The sequence below is a fragment of the Dendrobates tinctorius genome, unplaced genomic scaffold (genome assembly GCF_039654945.1).
Source record: "Dendrobates tinctorius isolate UK_male_01 unplaced genomic scaffold, ASM3965494v1 ptg000206l, whole genome shotgun sequence".
NCBI lineage: Eukaryota > Metazoa > Chordata > Amphibia > Anura > Dendrobatidae > Dendrobates > Dendrobates tinctorius.
The window spans coordinates 2,305,236-2,322,053 of NW_027361873.1; the positions used below are offsets into that span (position 1 = coordinate 2,305,236).

General features: G+C 46.6%; 1 protein-coding gene across 7 annotated transcripts in view; it reads left to right on the forward strand.

Moving 5' to 3' along the window:
• The window catches only part of THOC5 (THO complex subunit 5), a 95,338-nt gene that overhangs the window by 60,006 nt on the left and 18,514 nt on the right, over window positions 1–16,818 (forward strand). For 5 of the 7 annotated variants that reach the window (XM_073554081.1, XM_073554083.1, XM_073554080.1 and 2 more), the window contains 4 exons: window positions 12,069–12,170; window positions 13,250–13,346; window positions 13,422–13,536; window positions 13,618–13,721. In XM_073554081.1, the coding sequence (XP_073410182.1) occupies window positions 12,069–12,170; window positions 13,250–13,346; window positions 13,422–13,536; window positions 13,618–13,721 (418 nt within the window). The remainder of the gene's footprint in view (window positions 1–12,068; window positions 12,171–13,249; window positions 13,347–13,421; window positions 13,537–13,617; window positions 13,722–16,818) is intronic. The other 2 variants (XM_073554084.1, XM_073554086.1) reach the window with 1 other exon arrangement.

Here is a 16,818-nt window from a genome sequence, read left to right on the forward strand (position 1 = left end):
ACCAATCACAGGGCCTCTTTCTCTTTCACTCTGGCTGATTGCGGGGCTGGTCACGCCCACCCCTATGAGCTATCCAACTGGATTCTATACTACTGTTTCTCCGGCCTCCTTTAGCCTACGCCTCCTGCTCTTCAGTGTGCTGCCATCTCCGCTCTGCCGGAGACATCTTGGATCCGTGAGCTCTGCTGATCTGCACCTCACAGCCTTCACGCGCTTCCTGCTGCGTACTTCAGACAAGGGGACACAGCTAACCTGCAGTCATCTGCTGTTCGTCGCTGGTCTGGTAGGCTCTATCCTCTACCTATATAGTCGCCCCTCAGCACTAGCAACAAGGCTCGATTTATGCCCAACTCTAAAAGGGTTTCTGGTCCCCCCTCTAAGCCCACCCTAATTTATTACTCCTGCGCCCACTGCAGGATTTCTGCCCATCCTGCAGCCCTTCTACCATGTCTGCCCCTCGGGACCACACCAACGCCCAGGATGAGAGCACACCCCTCCCTCCGGAGTGGGCTGTTGCCATGTCTCAGTCGGTCTCTGACCTGACTAAAGTATCCCAGTCCCTGGTCCAGGTCCTTGAACGTCTTCCACAGCTATCTGCGGTCACCTGTGCTCCGAACACCTCTCAGCGATTCACACACACCTGACCACAACCTTCAAAGGGACAGATTGGGTAGAAGCTCTAGGAAGCGGGCTCTTTCTGGCTCCTCTTCCAGCTGACTGGGCCCCTCTGCAGCCTCAAGGATGCCCTCCTCTTCCCATTTCCCCTCCTCGGAGGAGGACCTGGGGTCGGATGTGGTTTCTCAGTCCGGGTCTGACTCTGATACAGACCGGACTTCCAAAATGCAGGACATGGTAGATAGCCTTATCTCGGCTATTACCCAAACTCTTGATTAAAGAAAGATAAGATGCCTTCTCGGGATCACTTCGTTTCATTTAAACGAGTAAAGCGTCCTTCCCAATCACAGGGAGTTTGAAGCTACTTTGGCCAAACATTGGGAGCATCCCGGAAACCGCTTTCCGGGCAGGAAGCACCTAGACGTGCTATATCCCTTTAGTCCAGATTTGCTCACCAAATGGGCGGAGTCCCCTAAAGTGGATCCGCAGGTATCTCATCTGTCCTCCTAAACAGTTCTGTCTCTACCGGATGGTGCGTCTCTTAAGGACGCGACAGACAGGCAGATTGAGTCCTTGGCCAAATCGGCCTTTGAGGCGACTGGTGCCTCCCTCTGCCCCAGTTTTGCCTCCACCTGGGTGGGGAAATCCATCTCTGCTTGGGCTAAAACACTTTGCCAAGGCATCTTAGCGGCAGCTCCTCCAGATGAACTGGCAGTTTTGGCAGAACAGATTGCTCACGCCAGCAAATATCTTCTATCTGCCTTCTTGGTTGTGGCTTCCTGTTCCGTCAGAACAAGTAGCAACATCATTGCCATACGCCGCATGCTTTTTTTTTTGAAGGCGTGGAATGCAGACCCGATCTCTAAGAAGTCACTCACCAACCTAGCCTTCCAGGGTTCTAGACTCTTTGGGTCCAGGCTGGACCAGATAGTTTCAGACGCTACCGGTGGTAAGAGCACCTCTCTGCCTCAATCCAGATCTAAACGTCCTTTCAACAAGAAAGGTCCTCTGCCTTTTCGGAGGACCGTCCTTCTGCTACAGGTGAAAGGAGGAAATCATCCTTCAAACCAACACCTCACTGGAGGCCAAAGGGCCGCTCCTCCAAGCCCTCCTGGTCCCGCTCTAACAGATTCACTTCGAAGTGACGGGTCACCCCCACCTGAAAGTTTCTCCAGGGTGGGAGGACGTCTTCTTTTCAGGGACGCATGGTTCTCAGTGGCCGGCGATGCCTGGGTCAGGGAGATCATGACGTCCGGCTACAACAGGGGTGGGGAACCTTTTTTCTGCCGAGGGCCATTTGGAATTTTATAATAGCGTTCGGGGGCCGCATAAAATTATTAATAATGATGAGCGAGTATACTCTATGCTCGGGTTTTCCCAAGCATGCTCAGGTGTCCTCTGAGTATTTTGGCGTGCTCAGAGATTTAGTTTGTCGACGCATTTGCATGATTTGCAGCTCCTGGACAGACTGAATACATGTGGGGATTCCTTAACAAACAGGCAATCCTCACATGTATTCAGGCTGTCATAAATCATGCAGCTGAGGCGACGAAAACTAAATCTCTGAGCTCGCCGAAATACTCGTAGGACACCCGAGCAACGAGTATACTCGCTCATCACTCATTAATAAACTTAAACATTAGCCAACTATATTTATTCAAACATTTAAATAACTCCTACCTAATGTGATGGCTGGAATGACTTCTCTTTGGTGAGGTGTTTGATATTGGGAGGTATTGATGATGTTGCTACTCGCAACTGGTTTTCTAAGCTTGCATCAGTCAATCTTGAGCGAAGGCGACACTTTGCAATGGAAAGTTTTGAAAAGAAATGCTCACAGCAATATGTTGTTCCGAACACAGATGCATATTTCAATGCATGTCTCCTCACAGTGGGAAAATCATCATTGTTCACATAACGTTTGTAAAACTCAAGCAATGGGAGGTTATTGTATCTAGCTTTCAGCTCAGCATTGTTTTGCAGCTGAATGATTTCGTGTTGTAGGTCATCAGGCAAAGATGTCCAGTTCTATTTGTTTACTTTTGATATCCTTGAATCTTTCATCAAATGCTTCAATTAGTTTGGCACATTCACCAGCATATTCAAGTGTGGTGGAAGGCTTTTGTCTTTCCAGAGTGGTGAAATGAACTGTGTTATTCCTTTCAAGTTGCACTTTCCACAGCTTTAGTTTAGCTTCAAATGATTTCACGTTTGAAAGCAGAGAGCTAAGAAGCTGATTGGGACCTTGCAGCTTAACGTTCAGCTCTGAGAGGTACTTGGTAATGTCTACCATGAACGCCAGATCACACTGCCACTTGCCATCATTGAGTTCACTGATGGGTTTCCCTTTCATCTCCATGAACTGCTTGACTTCTTCCCGCAATTCGTAAAACCTCATGAACATGTTCCCGCGACTTCACAGTGATAAACAAGATCACCATACTCCGATTCAAGATTATTCAGTAACTGGCGACTGTTCAGTGCTCGGCTTTTGATAAAGTTTATGCATGATACTACTGTTGACATCACATTGTTGAGCCGCAATGACTGAGCACAGAGACTTTCTTGGTGTATGATGCAGTGGCATACAACTAAATCACTTGAATGAAGACTAAGGCGATTCATTTATTTCTTGACAAATGCAATTAACCCTTTTTGCGAGCCAACCATGGCTGGAGCTCCATCTGTAGTAAGGCCAGTTAACTTTTCAAATGGTAGTTGAAGCTTCTTCATTGATGAAACAAGTGTCTCAAACAAGTCTTCACCTTTTGTACTGCCATGCATGGCTTCCAGTGACAACAGCTCTTCTCGTGTGTCAAACTCTGCAGTGATTCCACGAATGAAAATGGCCAGTTGGGCAGTATTTGTTATATCTGTTGTCTCGTCACAAGCCAGAGAGAAAAATTGGAAATCTCCTGCTGAATCCTTGAGCGTTTTTACAATATCTTGTGCTAAATCAGTAATCCGATCTGAGACGGTTCTCCGAGACAAACTAACATTCTGAAACAATTTTACTTTGTCTGGTGCTAACAGCTCTGCAGCAGCCACCATGCACTCTTTCACAAACTCTCCCTCTACATGAGGTCTCAACTTCTTTGCAATTAGGGTACCGTTACACCTAGCGACTCACCAGCGATCCCGACCAGTGATATGACGCGGTCAGGATCGCTGGTGAATCGCTAGGTGGTCGCTAGTGAGCTGCCGCACAGGCAGAGCTCACCAGCGACATCGCTGGGGACAGGGATCGCTACTTACCTGTCAGACGCGGCGATCCTGCGTCCTCCCGCCCGGCTCCACGCGTCGCTCGTCGGCGCCACAGGAAGCGCCGCAGGAAGCTGACGACGAGGAATGGTCCAGCAGCTTCTCGCGCGATCAGCGATAACCAGCGGGGGAGCCGGTCGGAGGTAAGTATCAGACACAGCGATATCGCTAGCAATATCGCTGCAACGTCACAAAATCGGTGACTTTGCAGCGATATTGCTAGCGATATCGCAGTGTGTAACGGGGGCTTTAGCTCACTAACTACATAGCTTGTCTGGATAACACTGCCTCGGTCACAATGCGACCTAGTCAAAGCGGATTGTTGCGATTCCAAACTCCGTCGAAGAGCATTGATTTTATCCACACGCAGTTGGCCTTTCAATTCATTGAGCTTTGCATGTTTTGTGCTGTAATGACGCTCCAGATTGGCTTTTTTCAATACTGCTAATGCATCAGCACAAACCAGGCACACAGGTTTGCCTTTGACTTCAACAAAAAAATAATCATTTGTCCATTTATCTTGAAAACCTCGACACTCTGCATCAACTTTTCTTTTCTTTACACTGGCCATTTTGTCTCACCACTACCTGAACCTACTTGAAAAATAAAAAGTATGACTGAGCAAAATAATTTCAAGGGAACCTATCACCTGTAAAAACGCTATTAGCCTGCAGATATAGGTTAATAGCGTTTGAATCCTGCTTGGCGCCTGCAGATTGAACCCCGCTGAACTTTAATTCTCCCAGCAGCGTTATGGTTTCCGTCATGGAGGTGGCGCCGGTGTGGGTTCAGCACCGCTCTGTGTATGGAGAGCAGCGGCTGTAACCGCAGCCTTACGCACTGACTGACAGCTGCTATGCATTGGAAACCATGAAGGGGGGGCGCAGTTACAGCCGCTGCTCTAGATTTACAAAGCCGTGACTGAACACCTTCAGGAGGATTAGAGTACGTTTCCTCCCAACAGTGGGGTTTTATATGCAGGAGCCAAGCGGGTTCAGAACGCTACAAACCTGCAGATTAACCCCATTTCTGGGGCCTGAGCCCTGAGGTATACAAACATATACAAGTAGGGACACAGTCAAACAGTTGAAAAAAGGTCCCCAATGGGCAGCACAGGTCCCCAATGGGCAGCACAGGTCCCCAATGGGCAGCACAGGTCCCCAATGGGCACGTCCCGTCCCCATTAGGCAGCACAGGTCCCCATTAGGCAGCACAGGTCCCCATTAGGCAGCACATACTGACCTTACACAGCAGCTCCGGTGACCAGGATGATGAAGATGGCAGGCCGGGTGATTAGGAAGGCAGGCCGCAGACCGCGCCGCTCACACTGGGTAGCGGCGTGCGGTTACTCGTCCTGGTTAGTATCAGTGCGCGGGGGCCGCTGGGGTCCGGCGGGGTGTGCTTAGTCCCCGTCAGTGCCTGTGGCTGCACGTATCAGTGCGCGGTATCCAGCGGGCGGGGCTAGGAAGCAGAGCAAGAGTCCTCCTCTGCTCCTCTGGCATCAAGGTACCCGATCGCGGCTCTGGAGCGGCTGCGGGCCGGATCAAAGGATATGGCGGGCCGTATACGGCTCGCGGGCCGGACGCTCCCCACCCCTGGACTACAAGATCGACTTTTCTGCCCCCCCCCAGGAAGACGCTTCTTTCTGTCTCGCCCACCAAAACAGCTGTCTCAGGCACCAGGGGTTCTTCAGGCCATCTCTTCCCTTCTAGCCACCGGAGTAATCGTACCCGTCCCTCAAAACGAACGATTTTCAGGGTTCTACTGGAATCTTTTTGTAGTCCCGAAAAAAAAAAAGACTTCGCTCCTCCCAATCTTGGACCTCAAATAGCTGAATCACCATGTTCAGATCCACCACTTCAGGATGGAGTCCTTGCGCTGATCATCGCCATGGCAGGGGAATTTCTCTGTTCTGTAGACATGCAGGATGCTTATCTTCACATTTCTGTTTGTGTACAGCATCAGAGATTCCTTCGGTTTGTCATCCAGGAGGATCACTATCAGTTCACGGCCCTTCCTTTCGGTCTGGCGTCTGCCCCCCGGGTCTTCACGAAGATCATGGCGGCTGTCATGGCCATCCTTCGCTCTTGGGGGCTTCTCACAATCCCTTACCTGGACTATCTGCTGATCAAAGGCCCGTCCCACCGAGACTGCGATCAGAGTCTTCAAGTCACTCTGGACAATCTGGTCAATCTCGACTGGATAGTGAACTGAGGGAAGTCCTCCCTGACCCCTACTCAGCGACTGGTGTTCCTGGGCATGGAGTTCGACACGAACCGGGCTCGTGTTTTCCTTCCAAAGGACAAGTTTTCATCTCTTTGCCAGGGAATCAGATCCCTAAAGCGTCCAGTCCCTCTCCCCCTTCTGTCGTGCATGAGTCCTGGGGTGGATGATTGCCTCCATGGAAGCTGTGCCCTTTGCCCAGTACCACACCCGTCCTCTTCAGCTGGCCCTCCTGTCTGCCTGGGACAAGACAACGGTCTCACTAGACCGACCTGTGCTGCTGCCTCTCAAAGTGAGGCAATCCCTGACCTGGTGAACGCTTTCCGCCTCAGTCCTGCGCGTGAGGTCCTTTATTCCTTTTCGGTGGCAGGTCATCACCACCGACGCCAGTCTCCTCGGGTGGGGGGCGGTTCTCCTTCAGCACACAGCGCAAGGTCGCTGGAACGCTCAGGAAGCCCTTCTCCCCTTCAATCTTCTGGAGATCAGGGCAATCTTCCTTGCCCTTCTCCGCTGGCAGTCTCCTAGCAGGCAAGCCGGTTCGCATTCAATCGGACACCGCCACAGCCGTGGCTTACATAAACCACCAGGGCGGGACTCGCAGCAATCAGGTGTTGGCAGAAGTGGGGAAGATTCTGCGATGGGCGGAGCGTTGCGTTCCGGCCATATCAGCCATTCACATTCCGGGGGTAGAGAATTGTGCAGCAGATTTCCTGAGTCGCCAGGGTCTCGCATCAGGCGAGTGTTCTCTCAATCCCACAGTCTTCAATCAGATATTCAGTGATGGGGCACTCCGGACGGCGACCTAATGGCGTCTCGGATGAACCACAAGGTTCCTCTGTTCGTAGCTAGGTCCCAGGATCCACTGGCCGTCTGTTGCGACCCCTTAGTAATCCCATGGTCCCAGTTTCAGCTACCTTTATCTTTTTCTGCCTCTCCCCTTGATTCCGATGGTCGTGAAAAAGAAAGAGGGGATTCCCGTGATCCTGACAGCTCCAGACTGGCCAAGACGACCTTGGTATGCGGAGCTGGTAAACATGCTCTCGGACGTTCCCTGGAGGCTTCCAGACCGTCCAGATCTTTACTCGCAAGGCCCCGTCTTCCACCAGGAGTTCTCAGTCTCTGAGTTTAACGGCATGGCCGTTGAGGCCGCAGTTCTGAAGGAGTTTGGATTTTCTCACCAGGTCATTCAGACCATGATTAGAGCGAGAAAACCAGCATCCTCACGCATTTACCACAGGTGTTGGAAGGCCTTCAGGTGGTGAGAGGAAAACCGCTTGTTTCCAATGTTCTTTTCCCTTACTTCTATCCTGGGCTTTCTTCAAGTGGGTCTCGACTCAGGTATATCCCTCAGTACCCTCAAGGGCCAGGTTTCTGCTCTGTCTATCCTTTTCCAGAGGGATCTGGCTTCCCTTTCAAGACCTTTCTTCAGGGTGTCGCCCACCTGGCACCTCCTTACTATCCTCCGATAGATACATGGGATCTTAATCTCGTCCTTGGCTCCCTCCAAGGTTTGCCCTTCGAACCCATTCAGGACATTTTATTTTCCTTTGTCATGGAAAGTGGCCTTCCTAATTGCCATTATGTCTATTAGGAGGGTTTCTGAGTTAGCATTATCTTGTTCCTGATTCGACATCAGGACATGGTAGTTCTCAGACCTGTTCGTTCCTTTCTTCCCAAGGTGGTCTCTTCTTTTCACATCAATGAGGACATTGCCCTTCCTTCCTTTTGTCCTTCTCCGGTTCATCCTCTGGAGAAGTCCCTCCACAAGCTGGATTTGGTCAGAACCATTCGGGTCTATCTTTCTAGTACCGCTTCCTTTCGTCAATCCGATTCCCTGTTTGTCATCTCTGAGGGTCGACGAAAGAGGCTCCCAGCTTCTAAGTCCACTATCGCCCGTTGGATTTGTTAGGCAATAATGGAGGAGTACCGCGTTCAGGACAAACAATCTCCTTCCGGCGTGAGGGCTCACTCCACCTGGGCCGTGGGGGCTTCCTGGGCTGTTCATCACCAAGCTTCGGCCTTATAAATCTGCAAGGCCGCAACCTTGTCGTCCTTGCACACATTTGCGAGGTTCTGCAGGGTTCATACCCATGCCTCGTCCGATGCAGGCTTGGGTAGGAAGGTCCTGCAGGCAGCAGTTGAGCACCGGCCGACCTAGGTCCATTTTTTGGCCATTCTTACTTTTCCCACCCTTGGGATTTCTTTTGGATGTCTCATGGTTACCTATGTCCCCCATTGAAGCGATAAAGAAAGAGGGATTTTTGGTACTCACCGTAAAATCTTTCTTGGAGCCTTCATTGGGGATACAGTACCCTCCCTGATTGTACCATTTTTTGGGCGTACGTGGCTTTTTTTTGTTGGGTTGGTACATATGTTTGAAGTGTATACTGCTGGGGAGGAGCTATTTTTTTTTTTTTCCTTTTTTGCCTAGTGTCAGCCTCCTAGCGACAGCAGCATACACCCATAGTTACCTGTATCCCCCAATGAAGGCTCCAAGAAAGAGATTTTATGGTGAGTACCATAAATCCCTCTTTTGTTCAGTGGATATTCAGGACGCTTCTCAGTAAGGCCCCCTTCACATGTCCGTGTTTGCAGTATGTGTGGCATCCATTTTATAAAAGTATTCAATATGTACCCATTATAACCTATACTGCTGTGCACGTCAGTATTTTTACACTGACAGTGTGTCTGTGTAAAACACACAGAGATATGTCCGTTTTTTACCGGCAGCCCGATAAGGACCAATACAAGTCTAGGGGTTCATGTAACAAATGTACAGCACACGGATAGCATCTGTGTGCTGTATGTATTTAACATTGTAAAGTATAGGAGAAATTTTATAATTGTTTTCTTTTGCATTACCTGAAAAATTACTGTATCTGGAAGGCCTTTTTCTGTTGGTGTGAATCCAATCTTACCGTCCCTATGACCTTTTCCCTGCCGTCCCTCCTGGCCTTTTTGCAGTCGGACTTTGAGGCCAGTGTTGCCCTCAATGCTCTGTATCCTGTTCCAGAACTTGGCCTCTCACTGTCAGATCAGTACCTTCTCCAGTGTGTGGCCCATTCGGACCCTTCTTACCATCCCCCTGAGCTCCTGTGGGGACCTCAACCTGGTTCTGAATGTTCTTCAGGGCTCTCTGGGTGATCTGTCTGCATCTTATCTTGGAAGGTTTCACTTCTGGTGGTGATCATGTCCATCTGACAGGCTTCTGAACTGGTTGAATTCTCAATCAAGACAAAGTAGTCATTCGTACAGTCCCCTCCTTTCTTCCAAAGGCGGCCTTTCATCTTAATGAGGAAATTGTCCTCCCCTCTTTTTGTCCTCCCTCTCATCTTTTCCAATAGTTTCTGAACAAATTTAGATTGGTTCGCATTTACCTTTCCAGACAGCCCTACTGTGCCCGGAAAGGTCTTTCAGCTTCTAAGGCTATTTTCGCTCGTGGATCCTGTCCGCAATTTTGGAAACATATTGGAAAAAGAACAAATCTCCTCCCTCTGGGCTTATGGCTCATTCCACTAGGGCAATGGGAGCTTCTTGGGCCGTGTTCCACCATGCTGCCGTTCTGCAGGTTTCCATGGTGGCTAACCGCTCTTCAGTTCACACATTTGTCAAATTTTACAGCGTTCATACACATTTCTCTATTGTGGCCAACCTGGTCAGAAGGGTTCTCCAGATGGCAGTTGCTCTCCTCCCAACCTGAAACATATGTCTTTCATTTTTGTTTCCTGGTTGTTGTTGTTTTCCCCACCTTCTTTTGGATGTCCCATGGTCTCTTGTGTCCCACAATGAAGCTATAGAGAAAAGAGGATTTTGGGTATGCACCGTAAAATCTTTCTTTGAGTCTTCATTGGGAGATATAGCACCCTACCTTTCTATGCATGTTCTACTCTTTTGTGTTACTTCTCCTACTGCTTTCTCACTGATTATTTTCTTGCAAGTCGGTGGGTGTACCCTGCTAAGGAGGAGCCAACTTTTTTTCGCCAACTGTCAGCCTCCTAGTGGCAGCAGCAGCATACACCCATGGTTACCTGTGTCCCCCAAATGAGGCTCAGAGCGATTTTACAGTGAGTAACCAAAATCCTCTTTTTGCGACTTTTCAAGAGCAATTTGACAGAATTGAGGCAAAATTGCTTTGATGAATCAGTGCTATGGAGTCGGACTCGCTGTCCATTTTGATGGTGTCGGTATAAAATTGACTCCTAGAATGTTTATAATATTGCACTGAGCTACTGTACATAATGTATGTGCTGTAAATTTTTTCATAATTTTGGGAACGTTATGAATTGTCCTATAAATTTCTGTTCTGTTCCTGATCTAAGGATCTCTGCTTTTAGATGAGATGACTCTGTGCTGTACTTTATGTTCATGCTTAGTAGTGACCAGTGCTGTGGGGTCGGAGGTTTAGGTGAGATGAAACCGTACTGCACTTTATGTACATCCTCAGTAGTGACCAGTGCTGTGGAGTCGGAGGTTTAGGTGAGATGAATCTGTGCTGCACTGTATGTACATGCTCAGTAGTGAGGCAGTGCTGTGGGGTCGGAGGTTTAGGTGAGATGAATCTGTGCTGCACTTTATGTACATCCTCAGTGACCAGTGCTGTGGGGTCGGAGGTTTAGGTGAAATGAATCTGTGCTGCACTTTATGTACATGCTCAGTAGTGAGGCAGTGCTGTGGAGTCGGAGGTTTAGATGAGATGAATCTGTGCTGCACTTTATGTACATGCTCAGTAGTGACCAGTGCTGTGGAGTCGGAGGTTTAGATGAGATGAATCTGTGCTGCACTTTATGTACATGGTCAGTAGTGACCAGTGCTGTGGAGTCGGAGGTTTAGGTGAGATGAATCTGTGCTGCACTGTATGTACATGCTCAGTAGTGACCAGTGCTGTGGAGTTGGAGGTTTAGGTGAGATGAATCTGTGCTGCACTTTATGTACATGCTCAGAGTAGTGAGGCAGTGCTGTGGAGTCGGAGGTTTAGGTGAGGTGAATCTGTGCTGCACTTAGTGTACATGCTCAGTAGTGAGGCTGTGCTGTGGGGGTCGGAGGTTTAGGTGAGATGAATCTGTATTGCACTTTATGTACATGCTCAATAGTGACCAGTGCTGTGGAGTCGGAGGTTTAGGTGAGATGAATCTGTGCTGCACTTTATGTACTTGCTCAGTAGTGACCAGTGCTGTGGGGTTGGAGGTTTAGGTGAGATGAATCTGTGCTGCACTTTATGTACATGCTCAGTAGTGACCAGTGCTATGGCGATGGAGGTTTAGGTGAGATGAATCTGTGCTGCACTTTATGTACATGCTCAGTAGTGACCAGTGCTGTGGAGTCGGGAGGTTTAGGTGAGATGAATCTGTGCTGCACTTTATGTACTTGCTCAGTAGTGACCAGTGCTGTGGGGTTGGAGGTTTAGGTGAGATGAATCTGTGCTGCACTTTATGTACATGCTCAGTAGTGACCAGTGCTATGGCGATGGAGGTTTAGGTGAGATGAATCTGTGCTGCACTTTATGTACATGCTCCGTAGTGACCAGTGCTGTGGAGTCGGGAGGTTTAGGTGAGATGAATCTGTGCTGCACTTTATGTACATGCTCAGTAGTGACCAGTGCTGTGGAGTCGGAGGTTTAGGTGAGATGAATCTGTGCTGCACTTTATGTACATGCTCAGTAGTGAGGCAGTGCTGGGGAGTCATGGAAATTGAGGAATTGGAGGTTTGTCTTACTGACTCCACAACTCTGCTGTATATTTATAAAAAGCTGCTAATGAGTGGTGTGGGGCGTTGTCTGACCAGGAGGTAGCTTGTCCTGTAGTGATAATTCCCTGATTTAATTGAATCAAAAACACCACATAGCAAGTGATAAATCTCTGGAATCATGCTTTCAGCCCCTATATCATGCTGCACTCAGATTACATAAGAAAAGCCTGCTGATGGATTCCCTTTCATCTCTCTAATATTACTGTTATATTTGCTTTACCTAGTGAGCTACTTTACCCTGATACAGTTCTTAGCTGCCTCTACCCTGGAGATGATGGGAAGAAAACTCCAAACCCAGCTAACCAGTATCAGTTCGATAAAGTGGGGTGAGTCATGCTGAATTACTGAAGGATGGTGCTAATTAAGGGAGCCATAAACGGCTCTTCCTACATTTCGTACATCCCTGTCTCAGTTACATGTTCATTACAGTAGGTAAGACTGCTGCTTCCCTGTAATCTGTCTGATTCTGTAATACACAGCAGAGTGCACAATACTTGGTTCTCTCTTGTTTGAACAATATCTCAACTACCTGACTGCAGCAAAACCGAAGAAATGAACTGGAATATCAGTTGGTGTGCATGCAATGTATAGGGGCATGTTCACACTTGCCATTAAACAGACAAAACCTGAGAGAGAAATAAAATTAACATATACCCTGCTGTAAGTAAAGGAAATAATAAATATAAGTAGCATAGGGTACTTAGTAAACAGTGTTTTTGAGCAAAAAAAAGCTTAAGACATCAAACAAGTTCCAAGCTGTACCCAATCTTGATGGTCCTAACCTCTAGTATGAAAACCTTTTCATTAGAGATGAGCGACTTTGCCTTTTTTAGGGTCGAATCGGGTTTCATGAAACCCGACGTTCTCAAAAGTAGAGTCGAACGAAATCGGCCGACTATAGGGAACAGTCGTGAAACACGAAACCCAATGCAAATCAATGGGGAGAAAAGTCGGCAGTGAGTAGAGGACTGTAAACACCTGGCATGAATTTTAACCCTAGAGGTGGCGAAATCTCTCTCTCTCTCTTCCCCCTCTCTCCCACTCCCGCTACGCTCCGCTTCTCTCATTGGCTGAAAAGTCACGTGCAAACATTCGGCGAAACCCCACTTTGGCACTTGGGTCGCCAACCGCATGGCCGACTTCACACTGTGGTCGGGTTTCGTTTCATGAAACCCGACTGGTGAAAGTCGGCGACTTTTGAATCTGACCGACCTGTTTCGCTCAACTCTACTTTTCATGCTTTTTTGTTCAAAAACAGTGTTTGCTAAGTAGCATATGTTATTTATATGCACAATTGCTTTTTACTTATATCAGGTTATATGTTCATTTTATTTCTATCTTAGGCTTTGTCCAATTACCTGCCTGGTTAAATCTTGTGTTACAAACATTCACACTGTCTTTACAGGATCTTAGATCTGAGTGACTATATAACAGAGCTTGGCCAACCTTATCTGTGGGTACAAGCAATGGGAGGACTGCATTTTCCAACAGATCAACCACAGGTAAGACTAAATAATTTTTTTTTTTTTCTTTTTACCTATCAGCCTTCGTAAACCTTAAATCTGCCTGTTCCTCAGCAGTCAGTCATTGCAGACAACACGCTTAGTGCCAGTCACATGGAGAAGACAATTAAGTTATTGAGGTCGCGGCTGATGTCTCGTCTATCTCTACACAAACAGTTTGCTTCCTTGGGTAAGCGATCAAGGTCTTTTCCATCTCCTCGCCCCCCAGATGTTGTACTTTTGTTTTGTGACATTGTAATTTATTTTACAGAACATGGCGTTATTCCAATTTCTGGAGAATGCCAGAATCTCTTTCCCTCAAAGGTTGTATCCCGTCTTACCAGGTGGAGCATGATCCCGTTTGAGGATTATGTGGTGAGTTGAAGTTTTAATATAGCAATAGAAAATTTCTACAATATTGTATGTAGATGGGTTCAAATTTGTGCAAAATTCATATGTCCTGCTAAGAAAATAAAGCTAAAATTTTTATGTACTTTATTTAAGGTATTGGTAGATGTGGATCCCCCAATTGTACCTGCATCTATCTCAAGAATTGGGCTCTATCATACATTTTTGTCAGCAGAGAGGTGGTCAGAATGCTCTTTCAATTGTTTGGGAATTCTATCCACCTTCACTGAAAGCTGCGTGCATGTGTGATATTTTATCATGAAAGTAGGGCATTTAAGTAGAAGCATGCAATGGTGATTTCCTCATCTTAAATAATTTATTGAAACAAAAGCCAACAACAGTGGTGGGTATACCCCCAACAAAAAGTGTCAATGTCTCAATAATTTGAGCATTAATTACAGCTTAACAACGACGTCTCGTGGTGTTCACAAGTCCAGTTATTGTCGGCAGAGCCATGGCATCCCACTCTCCTTAAAAGGCTCAGGTCGTTGAAGTTCTGAGGTATAGAGTTACAAGCCTCTACACGGCAATTCAGGTCTGGGTAAAAGTGCAGGCCACTCCATTTGAGGTACCCTAGTCTCCAGCAGCTGTTCCCTAATGATGCACCCTTGATGAACTGGAGCTTTGTCGTCCATTAAAATGAAATTGGGCTTCTATTGTTTCATACAGAAGCACAATGCCTGGATTAATGTTATTCAAGTAGTAGGTTGTGAAGTATAGCGTGGCACTGCTGCAGGGTGCACAAGTAGGTTACCCAAACCAAGAAGTGATAATAAAAATAACTTGGCACTCAACTTCTAGTATTCATGAGATTGGAGAAGAATTTTATTTAGGCAGTCTGCAAAAAACGTTTCGGCCAACAACCTGGCCTTCGTCAGTCCGACTGCTTAAGATAATTAGGTAAGGCGGTAGTGTAGTAAAGGATGTGTCAATTCCTTTTGTGAGGACTGTGATGGTGAGCCATCCAGCTCACTATTAAGGTGAGGTTCTATGTAGTAGTCTCATATAAAGAAATATCCAATTCACTTTACTTATAATGGAGTTGTCTGTATGATATGCCCATGGATAGCCAAAATCCTGTTATATGCAAGAGTGTAGAAAGTAGTACAGCTGGCTTGTTATAGCGATGAGCACTCTAGACAGGAAGATAAGGTGAGTAAATGGAACTAAGTATTTGAATGGATACTGGCAGGGGAGGCTTTTACTTGCTCACTTCTTTTACATGGGTCTGTCAATACAGCAAGTCCTATTTAGGCGCTGGTGTGTAGGGATCCAGACGTGGTTTCCACCACTAGTCACGTTGCAACGTTTTTGTTATCGTCTCTTACTAGCGCTTGTTGCTTTTACAACAGAGTATTCATGCACGTTTGTCATACTGTGTGTTTTTTCTGTGTCTCACTCAGAAATATATGCACCTTGCATGCCTTGGCATGTTATCAATGATTTTATTAATGGTTGTCTGAGGAATGTTCTGCCATGATGAGTGCACTTGGGCATGCAATTCATCAAGATCCGCTGTCACGTATACACTTCTCAGCACGTGACGTGGGGTGCGACTACAAGGTTTCTCTCGCCTTACTCAATTTGCAATCTGTTATGAGCTGCAAATTGAGCATAAATCAACTCAACCCAGTCCATCCATACAGAATACTCCGCACGCTGTCACCAATCATCAGACACATGGGTTGATGAATCCCTGAAATTCAAAAGGCCCCACGCACTCTGAAAAAGCTATGGATTCTTTAGAGCATACAGGACCAACCTTAGTTTGGTTCAACGTGCAAATCAATGTAAAGCTGAGTTCTTGGTATACCTAGAAAGAAGACTGTAGGGATCTAGCTAACATATGCCAATCCACACCATAATTCCAGTAGTAGGACCAGTGTATCATTCCCTCGTGAAGGCATCTCTATGGCGTTGCCCACATTGTCTCCAAACCCATTTCCAGCTACCACTGCGACCAAGACAAAAGCAGAATTCATTGCTGAAGGGGATAAGCCTCTATTTCAGCCTACATTGCGATTTGTTCACCACCATGATGGCCTTTGAGAGCGGAGGCCTTAGTTCATTGGAGCACATGTAGCTGGATTTCTGGCTTGTATCCCAAACACCTTCTGATGGTTTGTGTGGACTCTGATGTCTTATGCTTGGTATGTGATGTCCAATTTAACTTGCAATACTGAATAAATCACTAATCGCGCCATTCTTCGAATCTGATACCACATGTGTAATACCATAAAGAAGCCTTCACGAGGGAAGGCCACACCAGTCTTATTCCATTTCAGGTACACTAACCTCTCTGCATTTGTCTCCCATCAAGGACATGTGAGATATCATTGGTCAGCAATTGTAAAAGGAGCTGACAGCAGCGAATTTTGATGATTTGTGTGCACAAGTGCATTCATCATTGTCTGAAAAATGTTCAGTTATTAATAACCTCAATAGCATTCTAAGGCATGTAAGATTGTAAATTTCTGTGCGTGACACTCATACTTAAAGGGGTATTCCCATCTCCAAAATCCTATCCTATTATTTAGTAGGTGTAATAATAGAAAATACCTCCAATTAGAAATGTAATATAGTTTTTCTGAGTGACTATATTGCTTACCTCATGTGCAGTGCAGTAGCTTTGGTGGGTGTAACCATGGATATTTATGCTATGGCAATGCCCTGTACATCAAAAGAGCTATAGTACATTTCTAATTTGAGTTTTTGCTACTGTTATGTAGTAGGTATAATAATAATATTATCTGGGAGATGGGAATACACCTTTTAATAATGTGTAAATCGAGATGTTTTGAAAATATTTCTCAATCTTTTGACTTCCACAGTTCAAATTTTCTTATATGGTGTTATGATTTCTATGTCGAGTATATTTCTAGATGTCTGGAGGAAAAAGTGGGAGAGCCGACTTTTCTTCACCATTATGCAACAGCCACGGATACTTTTGCCCATTGTTTAGTATGTATTTAAATGATACTGTGTGTAGTCAAATTTTAGGTTTGCTGAATTATGCTTCACTCCTGCTTCATTATGGAAGCTTTAGATGTATGTATAACTTGAT